Below are 14,505 nucleotides of genomic sequence, written 5' to 3'. Positions count from 1 at the left end.
GTAAAAATGATACTAAACTCAGCCATTAGCCATCATGAACTGTTGGATCAGAGAAATTCATCATGAAACGAATGCTGGATTCAAAAGCCTTCCATCTTTCTGTACACATCATATTACACAAGCCTTTTTTTCTTTACAACTGAAGTGTCCCTCTTAATTCAATCTTATTCTTTGCAGATAAAAAAAAAACATAAGCCTTGTTTTTGTTAATTTAATATTTGTTAATTTAGAAGCATCATGGTTGTTATTGACAGTGAATGAAGTGTTATTTTTTAGACAAATACATGAGTGACAAGTGATAAATATGAGAGGATATTCTAAGTAAGAAAGTGGATGTTCCTGCTGAGGTAGCTCATGAAAAGGAAGAATAAATAGGTAGACTGAAATTGAAATGAACAAACAATTAAACAAGTACAACAACTGGTTAGACTTACCTCCAGTTCCCATTGACCATGTCGCCCCAACACAAAAACAAATTTCCTTTTGTAATACAAGTCACAACAGCAACAAGCCAAGCTCATATATATGTACCATAGTCTACTACAAAGCCAGAAAGCAGAAGGTGATAAAAAATGGGAATGTCATCGACTTTCGTAGGAGCTCTACTTCTTGTCATTCTGATTCAAGCTAAGGGCCAACCAGGTTTGTTAACAAATTCAAACATGAATTTTCATTAGACCATTATTCTTTTATAAAAGTTTAGCTCAAGTCTCAAGTGGCATGCATATTTTGCATGTTTATGTTTTAGGATTCATCAGCATAGATTGCGGAGCCGAAGCAGGAGTGAACTATACCGAGCCATCATTAGACATAAATTATGTTTCGGATGCAAATTTCATAAATACTGGTGTGAGAGGGATAATAACATCTGAGGAGATCAGAACACACACTCAACAACGATATTTGTGGAGGCTGAGAAGCTTCCCAGAAGGAAAAAGGAACTGCTACAAAATAAACATCACAAGAGGCTCTAATTATCTCATCCGCACCACTTTTCTGTATGGAAATTATGATGGCCGAAATATGTTACCGATATTTGATCTTCATCTGGGAGCTAACCTGTGGACAACAGTCACTATAGACGATGCATCCAGTGGTGAAGTCTATGAGATCATACATGTAACTTCACTGGATTTCGTACAAATCTGTCTGGTTAACACAGGAAATGGTACACCATTTATAACAGCCATTGAATTCAGGACTTTGAAAAATGATACATACGTCACTCAATTTGGATCACTGGAACTTCACAATACCTGGCGTTTCGATTTGGGTTCTAACAGAAGCTACAGGTGAAATCATAGTTATCGATTAAGTCTGCTGCCGTATAAGATTGATTGATTGATTATTGGATTTATTCTGATTTTCTCACAGGTACTCGGTTGATGTTTATGATCGTTTCTGGTATGTCTGGGACAAAAAAGATTGGACAAAGCTAAGTGCTTCGATTCCAGATGATTCTTTGAAACAGAACGATTACCGACCGGGAGCAACCATCATGAGCACCGCAGTTACACCGGCAAATGATAGTGCTCCGTTGGTAATAAGATGGGAGCCAAAAGATGAAACTGAGGAATTCTATGTTTACATGCACTTCACAGAGATTCAAGAGTTAACCACCAATCAGACAAGACAATTCAACATCATGAGCAACGGTGAATTATGGTTTCCAAATTGTTCTCCGCAGTACATGAAAGTCAACACTTTATATAGCAAGTTAGGCACCAGCGGGAAAGAAATTAAATTTTCCCTCGAGAGGACCGAAAATTCAACCCTGCCTCCCATCATCAGTGCCATTGAAATTTACAGAGTAATAGACTTACAGAAACCTGAAACACTCCAAGGAGATGGTATTTTTCATTTTTTAAATCCATTTATTAGGTTTTCACTATTGTATTTGTATGTGCATGACCTTAACTACCTTCAACCTATCTTTTGCATTTGAAAAAAAGGTTGATGCGATTACAAGCATAAAGTCAGTTTATGGAGTGAAAAGAGATTGGGAAGGTGATCCATGCGCCCCTGCAGCCTACTTGTGGGATGGTCTAAATTGTTCTTATCAAGGAATAGAATCTCCAAGAATCACAACTTTGTAAGTCCTCATTCTCATAATTATCACTACATCTTATATTCTTCAATTATTTTGTAAGACTTAATTGAAAATATTCATATCTACAAGATAATCAAAACTTAATTAAGCCTTGAAATGCTATTGCACATAACTCTTTGTAATTATTTGGTTGTGCAAAACAGGAATTTATCTTCAAGTAGATTGCATGGAAAGATTTTCCCTTCAATTTCAAATCTCACCATGCTGGAGATATTGTGAGTTTCTCTGTTTCTCCTGGTCCAATGAATCATTAGACCAGAAGAAAAAAACATAATTAATTATCCTTTTATTTGGTTTCCAGGGATTTATCAAACAATAGCTTAAACGGTGAAATTCCTGATTTTCTATCACAACTGCAACACTTAAAGATCTTGTAAGTTCCTTCGGTGGTTGTTGCTCATATCATCTGTATCAAAATATAAACTATATTATATTCCTATTCTTTGCAGAAACTTGGGGAAGAATAACCTCTCTGGTTTAATTCCAACAGCACTACATAAAGATTCCCTCTTACTTCGGTATACATCTTATTCAGAATTCTCAAATTTAAAATGTCTTTTAAATAAATCATCTTCACCCCTACATTTGCAGCCATCTATCACAACTGCTATTTATATCTTCCTCTGTGTACAGACTTTCACACCCATGGCCTATAGAATTGAATTTGGAACTATTTTTAGTAGAATGTTAAATAAGGGTGTGGTACCACTTGATCCGCTGAATATCTCGGCACAAAGAACACGAATTGAAGTATTTATAAATTTTTTTTTTACTTGTACGACTTACTGTGAATTTGTCGCAGTGTCGACCAAAATCCATATCTATGTGAAGCTGATCAATGCAACAAGAAGAAAAACAAGAAACACAAAAGCATTGCTACACCCATAATAGCATCAGTTGGCGGGGTTTTGATCCTTCTGGTAGTTGTGGCAGCTATATTGTGGACCGCTAAAAGAAGAAATGCTAAGGGTGATGCTACAGTTATTAAGATTCGTAATTTTTGTTGATAATTTTCCAATCGAATTCAAACTTATCCTGTTAATTTTTAAAAAACTTGTGTATGACATTCAACAGCTTTGATGTTAAAAAAGGATCAAAGTGCCATATCACCGCAATACACTGAACAAAATGATTCATCACTTCGATTCCAAAAACAAATATATTCATACTCTGATATCGTTAAAATCACCAACAATTTCACTACAATTGTTGGTAAAGGAGGATTTGGAACAGTTTATCTGGGCTATATCGAAGACACTCCAGTTGCAGTGAAAATGCTTTCCCCATCATCTGTTCATGGTTATCAACAATTTCAAGCAGAGGTAGGCTTTTAATCACATTACACTAAGTTCCTCAGCTCAGCAATAAATATACAAAGGTTAAAAAAATTGTTGAGATTTTGATTTACAGGTTAAACTTCTTATGAGAGTTCATCACAAAAATTTGACATCCCTTGTTGGTTACTGTGATGAAGGGACCAATAAGGGTCTCGTATACGAGTACATGGCCAACGGAAACTTACAAGAACATCTCTCTGGTTAGCTCAAAAGAAATTAATTTCTTGTTTAAAATCTGTGCAATAAATTTCCAAACTAGTTTTGTTTTCTGAAACCGTGGATATGGATATTTCGTTATTGGACAATTGTACAAGTCATATGACTAACCTTTAGTGAAACAAAAATATGTACAGAAAGTTATAGAACTTGATTATGCAGGTAAACGAAGCAAAAGAAATTTCTTGAGCTGGGAAAAGAGACTTCGAATCGCAGTGGATGCAGCCTCAGGTAAGAAAGTACACAAATAATATTCTTTTCTTAATTCTTCATTTCCTCTCTTTATAAACTTTTGGCCTCAGGATTGGAGTATCTGCAAAATGGTTGTAAGCCACCAATATTCCACAGAGATGTAAAATCTACAAACATCTTGTTGAATGAACACCTCCATGCAAAATTATCTGATTTTGGTCTGTCCAAAGTTGTCCTAACAGATGGGGGAACTCATGTGTCAACTGTCATTGCTGGTACTCCTGGTTATCTAGACCCTGAGTGAGTCCATCAACTATACTGTCCTATTCCCAGCCATTATTTTCTTGGACAATATAGTAATTCTATATGAATGTTTATGTTCACAAATTTCTGGCAGAAAATAAATTGAGTTACATTCTGTGTTACAGATACTACCTAACCAGTAGATTAACAGAGAAGAGCGACGTTTATAGCTTTGGCGTTGTGCTTCTAGAGATAATCACGGGGCAACCAGTGATAGCGAAGAATGAAGAAAAAAGTCACATAAGTGAATGGGTTGGGTCCTTGATTGGGAAAGGTGATATCAATGCTATTGTTGACTCAAGGTTAGAAGGAGAGTTTGATAGTAACTCAGTTTGGAAAGCTGTAGAAATAGCAACAGCATGTGTATCTCCAAATCCCAACAGAAGGCCAATCATAAGTGTGGTAGTGAGTGAACTGAAGGAGTCTTTCGCAACGGAATTAGCTCGAACTAAGCATAGAAGGACTGATACAAGTGATTCAGTTAAGCAGGTCACCATGAATCTGAATACAGAATACCTTCCCCAGGCCAGGTAAATGGTTGCCCAAAGTAAGATGACTACAGTCGTATTGTAACGTACGACTTAAGATTGTTTGAAGATGATCATTGTTAGGATTTCTTGATGAGTGAAATAGAGTGTGCAAATAGAGGAAAAAATAAATAAATAAACAATCAGGAATGAATTTCAATGTATAATTATTTAGCATTGCTGGTATTGTTATTTGAATGAATGCAGTTTCATCTTCTAAGAAGATATATCCTTTGTAACTTGGTCTTTGCAAGAGTTATTTCTTAATAAAAAAAAGCAAGAAACAATTGTAATTACAAAATACTCAAGGCAATATTTTGTTTTGTATATAAATTAGCCGACTGAATCAAATATGGATCCACAGCTATATTTGTGCAGATAAATATGAGATGAAATCTACTGCTATTTTTTTTTATCAAATTTAAGGAGACATTTTAAGGGTGTTTCAACCCTTTTACAAGAACCAGCTAGCTTACAAACCGACAAACTAACAGTTATAACATAACAAATTGCAAAAGTTTAGGCTTCCTAACTATAATTAGAGCATAACTAGTGACAAGTTCTGCAAAAAATTGACATAAGCCCTTGCCACCATATTCATAGCAGATGCAATCACCCCAAAACTATGCAGCCTTGCTGTAAACAGATGGGCCATAGCTGCATTACAAAGTAGAACTGCTATGCCACACAGCAAAATAAAACAGAACCTGTACAGCAACACAAAACTATGCTTTAATAACTCATTCTTCCTTCATCTTCCATCCTCTAATACGTTCTCTCATTTGGATTCCAGTGTGTGATGCATAATTATGCAGCACCTTATGCTCACCAATCTCCAACCTCTCCATTTCACCATCTTACTAACACATAAAAAACCACTACAAGCAACCAAACCAGAAACAGATAACCTTTTTCTCCCTGCACAAGTCCAGCGCTGTCTGAAGGCTAAAATCTGCATAATTATGCAGTATACAGGGGAGAAAAATCAGCATGAATGTGGCTCAGTCTTTACTGCTGCCAAATTATGCATCACATAAAAAGAGGGCCTCCCACTTTTCAATCGTACATCCGATACCCTTTCTCCCCGCGAGCAGCCATTGCTTGAAACATTCTGATATGAGGGTCAACTAGTAGGCCAAGAGTCTCATAAGCAGGGTCATAGAGAGAATTACTGATACATTCCCAATTATTTCCAGAGCTATTAATCAGATCCAGAACCCTTGGATTTTCAGGTGCATTGCTTGGTCCCTGGAGTGCAGGCCCTCCTGCATTAGGTCCTTGGTTTGGTGGAATGAATTTGTCTGCTTTTTCTCCCTGCACAAGTACAGCGCTGTCTGAAGGCTAAGATCTGGATCAGCACCACCAACTTGGTTAGATATTTTCCTGACAAAGATAGCTTCTGCACCAGATGCTGGCCAAATGCTGTTAAAGAACAGATTATACACTATTATTTGTCCAAGTATTCATAAAACCCTGCCCCTCATCATATCACTGTTGCTAAATTATACAAAAACCAAGACAAGTCCTCACGGTATGCCAAACAAGACACCATGGTTTGTTAACCACTTGCCAAGCTCTTGTAAACCCTTAGCTAACACTGCAGCACCTACTATAGCAGAGAGGTCAGCATAGAGGTACTCCAACACGCTTCCTAGTAGACCCAGCAGCAACAATTATGGCAGAAAAACACCATGTATGGTACCTAAAAACCCAGCAGAATACCAGTAACAGCACTATAAACAGAGGAATTGAGATCTAGTCTGCACCTTCACATACCCAATTCTGCATCTGTAGTCAAAGAACCTCTACCCTCTACCTTTCCACCCTTCAGAAACAAGAAAGAACATCAAGGATGCTCCCCTTTAGGACTACCCTCCCTTTCAACAATAACTTTTAATGCATTGGCCAGGATTCAAGTCCCAATCCGAAAATGAATAATTGAAAGAACGAACTCCATGTTTCATCCATAATCATGATCTAAGTTGTGTCGAATGGAAGATTTCTTCAGGATCCGGTATCCCTTGCTTAAAGATAAGAGAGTTTTTCTGCTCCCAAATATCTCTTACTATAGCTGCTCACATACCTTTCCAAACCTGATTCTGCTTGATACTCATATGTGCTAAGTGGAAGTTCTCAAGGTGACACTTCAAATTCTTATACTGCAGAAACAGGATACATATCCACCAAAAACATAGAGACCACACTCATTGTGAAATGGAGCATTATACTGCTATTTAAACAAATGATTAAATATGTATCTAAAAGGACCTATAGTGAAGTTCGTTCAAGCATCCAGTGTGTTGCATGTTTTGATCTTCAATCATTTTCAACGTTCTACCACAGCAATTTCCAAAATAAATTTTCAAATATAATTAAAGAAAAACGATAATTCCGTTTAAGTTTTGTTTTCTTATAAAAAAAAATTGTAGTTTTAGGTTGCATTTGGCAAGATTTTTATTAGCGAGTTTTTTATATTTCTTTTACTAGTTGAAAAACTTGTTTATTGTAATTAACCGTAAATAAAAAATTTCTAATAGCTTTTAGTGTTTTTTGAAACACTATTTTAAGTAGTGTTTTTTTTTTTAAATATTAAACGATAGCTTCTAAGTTCTATTTTTCTATAGTTATTCTTTTTATCTTTTAAATATTTATTATATTTTCTTATTACTCTTTTTAAATAAATAAAATTATTATTTTTATTTGATTTCTTTTCTTTCTTTCTTTTTTATAAATTCGTATCTTCTCGTATTGATTTTAAATGTCATATTATTATTTATAATATTTAATAATTCAATATTATACTTGAAGAAATTGAAAATGCTATCTATTTTTATCCTAATTAAGTAATATAATTTAAAATTGGTAGCTTTGAATTCTTTCAGTTTAGAATTATCTCTGCTCTTTAAATTCCTATGAGCTTATGCCTTTAAATCTTTAGTACAAATTAATAACAACTCACATTGACTAAATAGATGCAAATTTCTTGGAAAACTATAGTTAAACTTTTCAATTTTATTACTTCTAGGATTTGGTTCACTTGACAAAGAGTTAAGAGTTATAAAAATAACTATAATGAATTGGTCTCCCCCTAAAAGAATTGACTTAGGCCTAAAAAATAAAACTTAGTATGTCTTCTAATTGACTAAACTCACTTTATTTTTCATCAAAGATGTCTTGTAATAGATATATACTTAAATTGCACTTGCACTTTTTTTTATCAGTCATTGAGCATTATTGCAGGGAGTGTCAACACTTAGAAATGCAAGCTACGAAAATTTTCATATGTTATACGTCTCTATGCTTGAATTTTGCAAGGCAAGTGAGTCATATATTATAAATTGCATGAGGATCATAAAACCCCATCTTGGAATTATTCTAAGCAGTGTGTTCCACAAAAAGCATGGACATTTTCTTCTTGATTTTGAGATCCATCGATTGGTAAGTTTTTAATTACTTTATTTCAATTTACAATATATATTTTTTATGATCCATCTATTTACAATCTGAGATCCATCGATTTACAATATATATTTATTGACCGACCAGTAAATGTTGAACAATTTTATTGATGCACAGGCAGGTGCATGAGAGACAAGTGATGAACATGACAGGAATTTCAAAGTAATCAAGTGGATGATCCTACACCTCTAGATGATGCAATACCAATACTTTCAACAAAATCGACAAAACAACCATGTCAAAATTACAAAGACTCTTTCTCTCTGTCTTTTTTCTTTTTCTTCTGTTTCTTTCTCCTGTTGGAGAGAATTGAGAAGAAAATTTAGGATTTCAAATTTACAATATTTTAGCTTTTTTTTAGGTGAATTTTTTCTGTAAAATGTCAAAGGAGAAGGAAAGGAAGATGTTCTTTCGGTTTTTCCGTGACTCAAAGGGAGATAATTATAATTAAGATGTGTGTAAATTATAATTACCTAACATGATAATTTTTACCTGTTTTATCTAAAAATAATAGAATGAAATAAAAATAATACCCTGCAAAATTATATTGCAGTCAGAAATATTATAAAAGTAGACGACGTTCTTAAGAACATAGCGATCAGTTTTTTTTTTTTTTATTCATATCAGTGCATGCACACTTTTAGATTATAAGTTGATACGAAAATGAAAATAGCAGTTTCAATTTTCTTATAATTTGAGTTTAGGCTGAATTTAGCTTCACCATATCAAAGTTTACTATAAAGCTATTGACCAGCATATTATGATACACACGAGACTATGATGAATCACTTGAAGGTCTGAGACCAGTAGATGATGACAAACTGATAAACGATTTCAAAAACTAGACAATACGATCTAGGAAACTTCAACTTAAATTTTATCTAAATCAAATCTTCACGGTAAGCAAGTGGTTATCCCTACCGCAGTAGCTGCAAAGGAAGAATGAATAGTTAGAGACTGAAATGGAAAGGGACAAACAATTAAAGAAGTACGAAAAATGGTTAGACTTGCTTCGACGTTGACATTGACCACTTCGCCCGAACACAAACATAGTTCCTTTTGTAGTACAACTCACAACACCAACGAGCCAAGCGCATATATATGCGTCATAATCTACTTCAAAGCCAGAAAGCTTCAAAGCCAGAAAGCAGAAGGTGATGGAAAATGGGAATGTCATCCACTTTCCTAGGAGCTATAGTTCTTGTCATTCTCATTCAAGCTAAGGGCCAACCAGGTTTTTAACAAATTAAAACATTCATTTTCATTAGATCATTATTCTTTTGTAAAACTTAGCTCAAGTCTCAAGTGCAATGTATATTTTGCATGTTTATGTTTTAGGATTCATCAGCATAGATTGCGGAGCCGAACCAGGTGCGAACTATACTGAGCCATCATTACACATAAATTATGTTTCCGATGCAAATTTCATAAATACTGGTGTGAGAGAGACAATATCATCTGAAGAGATTAGCAGACAGAGTCAACAACAACTGTGGAAGCTGAGAAGCTTCCCGGAAGGAAAACGGAACTGCTACAGAATAAACGTCACAAGAGGCTCCAAGTATCTCATCCGCACTAGTTTTCTGTATGGAAATTATGATGGCCGAAATATGTCACCACAGTTTGATCTTCTTCTGGGAGCTAACCTGTGGGATACAGTCACTATACACACTGCATCCATTGGCAAAACCAATGAGATCATACATGTACCTTCAATGGATTTCATACAAATCTGTCTGGTTAACACAGGAAACGGTACACCATTTATAACAGCCATAGAATTCAGGACTTTGAAAACTGATACATACGTCACTGAATCGGGATCACTGGAACGGTACATGCGGTGTGATTTGGGTTCTAACAGAGGTTACAGGTGAAATCATAGTTATGGATTAAATCTTTTTCTGCATTAAAAGATTGATTGATTCTGTTGTAATTTTCTGATTTTCTCACAGGTACTGGTCTGATGATTATGATCGTTTCTGGTTTACCTGTGACTTCAAGCAAGATTGGACACAGCTAAGTGCTTCGATTTCAGATGATTCTTTTGGTGATAACGATTACAAACCGGGAGCAACCATCATGAGCACCGCAGTTACGCCAGCAAATGGTAGTGCTCCGTTGGTAATAAGCTGGGAACCAGAAGATGTAACTGAGGAATTCTATGTTTACATGCACTTCACGGAGATCCAGGTGTTAACCACGAATCAGACTAGACAATTCAACATCACCAAGAACGGTGACTCAGGGTGGGGGTTTCAAAATCTTTCTCCACGGTACAATAGTGTCAATACTATATATACCCCGTCATCCATCAGCGGAAAAGTAATTACATATTCATTGGAGAGGACCCAAAATTCTACCCTGCCTCCCATCATCAATGCCATTGAAATTTACAGAGTAAAACAATTCCATCAATCTGATACATTCCAAGGAGATGGTAGGCCACAAAACTATCATATTTTATATCCATTTCTTCTCTTTTTACAATTGTTATGTTATGATTTGAAACATAATAGTCGAAGCGATTACAAGCATCAAGTCAGTTTATGCGCTGACAAGAGATTGGGAAGGTGATCCATGCGCCCCTGCAGCCTACTTGTGGGATGGTCTCAATTGTTCTTATCACGGAATTGAGTCTCCAAGAATCACAACTTTGTAAGTTCAAGAATTCTTACTACAACTTATATTCTTCAATAATTTTTTATTTAATTATAGTTTTTCAGACTTAATTGAAGATATTCATATCTACAAGATAATTAAAACTTAATTAAGCCTTGAAATGCCATTGCACATAACTCTTTGTAATTATTTGGTTGTGCAAAACAGGAATTTATCTTCAAGTGGACTGCATGGAAAGATTGACCCTTCAATTTCAAATCTCACTATGCTGGAGATGTTGTGAGTTTCTCTGTTTCACCTGGTCCAATATTGAATCATGAGACCAGAAGAAAAAAAAACATAATTAATTATATCCTTTTATTCTTTCATACATGTACTTATATGCTAAGAAGTATATGTGTCAAGGTTTGAACATACTTAAAAGAGGAAGTAATTTGATTTCCAGGGATTTATCAAATAATAGCTTGAACGGTGAAATTCCTGATTTTCTGTCACAACTGCAACACTTAAAGATCTTGTAAGTTCCTTCGGCGGTTGTTCCTAATATCATCTGTATCAAAATATAGAAATTATATTATATTTCCTATTCTTTGCAGAAACTTGGAGAAGAATAACCTCTCTGGTTTAATTCCACCAGCACTAAATAAAGATTCCCTCTTACTACGGTATACATCTTATTCAGAATTCTCAAATTTAAAATGTCTTTTAAATACATCATCATTACCGCTACATTTGTAGTCATCTATCACAAAACAACATTTATTTATTTCATCGGATCATGGATTACACCAAATTATACCCCACTTTCCTCTGTGTACAGACTTTCACACCCATGACCTATAGAATTGAATCTGGAACTCTTTTTATTATACATGTTAAATAAGGGTACGGTACCACCTATGCCTTTTCATAGGCAGTTGATCCACTGAATATCTCGGCACAAGCAACAAGAATTCAAGTATCTATAGAACACTTTTATGACTTGTATGACATACTGGGAGTTGAAATATTGACCTACTGTGATTTTATCGCAGTGTTGACCAAAATCCATATCTATGTGAAGCTGATCAATGCAACAAGAAGAAAAACAAGAAACACAATAGCATTGCTACACCCATAGTAGCATCAGTTGGCGGGGTTTTGATCCTTCTGGTAGTAGTGGCAGCTATATTGTGGACCGCTAAAAGAAGAAAAGCTAAAGGTGACGCTGCAGTTATTAAGATTTGTAAATTTTGTAGATAATTTTCCAATCGAATTCAAACAAACGTATTGTTAATTTTTAAAAAACTTGTGTATGACATTCAACAGCTTTGATGTTAAAAAAGGATCAAAGTGCCATATCACCGCAATACACTGAACCAAATGATTCATCACTGCAATTCCAACAAAAAATATATTCATACTCTGATATCATTAAAATCACCAACAATTTCACTACAATTGTTGGTAAAGGAGGATTTGGAACAGTTTATCTGGGCTATATCGAAGACACTTCAGTTGCAGTGAAAATGCTTTCCCCATCTTCTGTTCATGGTTATCAACAATTTCAAGCAGAGGTAGGCTAATCACATTACACTAAGTTCCTAAACTCAGCAATAAATATACAAGGTTAAAAAATTGTTGAGATTTTGGTTTACAGGTTAAACTTCTTATGAGAGTTCATCACAAAAATTTGACCTCCCTTGTTGGTTAATGTAATGAAGGAACCAATAAGGGTGTCGTATACGAGTACATGGCCAACGGAAACTTACAAGAACATCTCTCTGGTTAGCTCCAAAAAAAAAAAAATTTCTTGTTTAAACTCTGTGCAATAAATATCCAAACTAGTTTTGTTTTCTCAAAGATAGGGATACTTCCTTATTGGACAATTGTTCAAGTCATATGACTAACCTTTATTGAAACAAAAATATGTACAGAAAGTTATAGAACTTGATTATCACTACAAGAAAATCATGAAATAGAAACCAATTTTTAGATACCAAAATAATTAGTTGCAATAATAACTAAATTAGAGACCATTTTAGAAACTAAAAATAAAAAGAAATTTGGTTTCTAAATTAGTTTCTATTATTTTCTATTATTGTTAAATAGTTTCTAAATTGGTATCTAATTAGCAACCAAGGTTTTAGAGACTAAATTTAGAAACTAAATAATTGGTATCTAAAACCTTAGTTGCTAATTAGATACCAATTTAGAAACTATTTAACAATAATAGAAAATAATAGAAACTAATTTAGAAGCCAATTTTTTTGTTAGTTTCTAAAATGGTCTCTATTTTAGTTCCTATTGTAACTAATTATTTTGGTCTCTAAAAATTGGTTTCTATTTCATGATTTTCTTGTAGTGTATGCAGGTAACCGAAGCGAAAAAAATTCTTGAGCTGGGAAAAGAGACTTCGAATAGCAGTGGATACAGCCTCAGGTAAGAAAGTACACCAATAATATTCTTTTATTAATTCTTCATTTCCTCTCTTAATATACTTTTGGCCTCAGGATTGGAATATCTGCAAAATGGTTGTAAGCCACCAATATTCCACAGAGATGTAAAATCTACAAACATCTTGTTGAATGAACACCTCCATGCAAAATTATCTGATTTTGGTCTATCCAAAGTTGTCCTAACAGATGAGGGAACTCATGTGTCAACTGTGATTGCTGGTTCTCCTGGTTATCTAGACCCTGAGTGAGTCCATCAACTATACTGTCCTATTGCAATCCATTGTTTTCTTGGAAAATATAGCAATTCTATATGAATGTTTATTTCACAAATTTCTGACAAAAAATAAATTGAGTTACATTCTGAGTTACAGATACTACCTAACCGGTAGATTAACAGAGAAGAGCGACGTTTATAGCTTTGGCGTTGTGCTTTTAGAGATAATCACAGGGCAACCAGTGATAGCGAAGAATGAAGAAAAAAGTCACATAAGTGAATGGGTTAGGTCCTTGATTGGGAAGGGTGATATTAATGCTATTGTTGACTCAAGGTTAGAAGGAGAGTTTGATACTAACTCAGTTTGGAAAGTAGTAGAAATAGCAACGGCATGTGTATCTCCAAATCCCAACAGAAGGCCAATCATAAGCGTGGTAGTGAGTGAACTGAAGGAGTCTTTATCTTTAGCAATGGAATTAGCTCAAACTAAGGATAGAAGGACTGATACAAGTGATTCAGTTAAACAGGTCGCCATGAATCTGATTATAGAATCTCTTCCCCATGCCAGGTAACCTGTTGCCCAAAGTAAGATGACTAAATCATATAGTAACAAACCACTTAAGATTGCTTGAAGATGAACATTGGTGAGTGAAATGGAGTGTTCAAATAGAAGAAAGATAAATAAATAATCAGGAATGAATTTCAATGTATAATTATTTACCATTGCGGTTGTTTTTACTGGTGTTCTTATTTGAATGAATGCAGTTTCATCGTGTAAAAAGATATATCGTTTGTAACTTGGTCTTTGTTAGAGTTATTTCTTATAAAAAAAAAAAAAGCAAGAAACGATAGTAATTACAAAATACTCAAGGCAATATTTTGTTTTGTATACCTACTGAATCAAATATGGATCCACAGGTATATTTAGATTCACTAACTTCAATCAATTGGAAATCTACAATTTGTCTGCAAAACTATAATTTTTTCATGGTTATTTTTATCAGCAAAGAATAGAACTGAATAAAAAATGATACTTCAGGAGCATGTCAACCCGTATACACCACCTATAGGCTTAGGACATAACAAA

At 34.5% G+C, this 14,505-nt stretch overlaps 2 protein-coding genes across 2 annotated transcripts; both read left to right on the top strand.

Moving 5' to 3' along the window:
* The first annotated feature begins 554 nt into the window (after positions 1-554).
* LOC137834540 (LRR receptor-like serine/threonine-protein kinase IOS1) lies at positions 555-4,887 on the top strand. Its single transcript, XM_090302848.1, has 13 exons — positions 555-642; positions 749-1,292; positions 1,375-1,849; positions 1,953-2,092; positions 2,254-2,325; positions 2,412-2,483; positions 2,560-2,628; positions 2,913-3,103; positions 3,185-3,432; positions 3,521-3,647; positions 3,826-3,894; positions 3,966-4,155; positions 4,284-4,887. Exons 1-13 carry the CDS (start codon positions 573-575, stop codon positions 4,690-4,692), a joined length of 2,676 nt encoding a protein of 891 aa, XP_090158974.1. The 5' UTR covers positions 555-572; the 3' UTR covers positions 4,693-4,887.
* A 4,339-nt stretch (positions 4,888-9,226) lies between these two features.
* LOC137834429 (LRR receptor-like serine/threonine-protein kinase IOS1) lies at positions 9,227-14,187 on the top strand. The gene is given in 13 exon segments (XM_090302977.1): positions 9,227-9,378; positions 9,483-10,017; positions 10,100-10,584; positions 10,664-10,802; positions 10,974-11,045; positions 11,212-11,283; positions 11,363-11,431; positions 11,801-11,967; positions 12,075-12,322; positions 12,406-12,560; positions 13,120-13,187; positions 13,259-13,448; positions 13,576-14,187. Coding segments are annotated over 13 exon segments (2,685 nt in total). The 5' UTR covers positions 9,227-9,308; the 3' UTR covers positions 13,991-14,187.
* The last annotated feature ends 318 nt before the right edge of the window (positions 14,188-14,505 follow it).

Source organism: Phaseolus vulgaris, chromosome 5 (assembly GCF_051622355.1).
Source record: "Phaseolus vulgaris cultivar YP4 chromosome 5, ASM5162235v1, whole genome shotgun sequence".
Lineage (NCBI taxonomy): Eukaryota > Viridiplantae > Streptophyta > Magnoliopsida > Fabales > Fabaceae > Phaseolus > Phaseolus vulgaris.
This window is presented reverse-complemented; position numbering and strand designations above follow the sequence as displayed.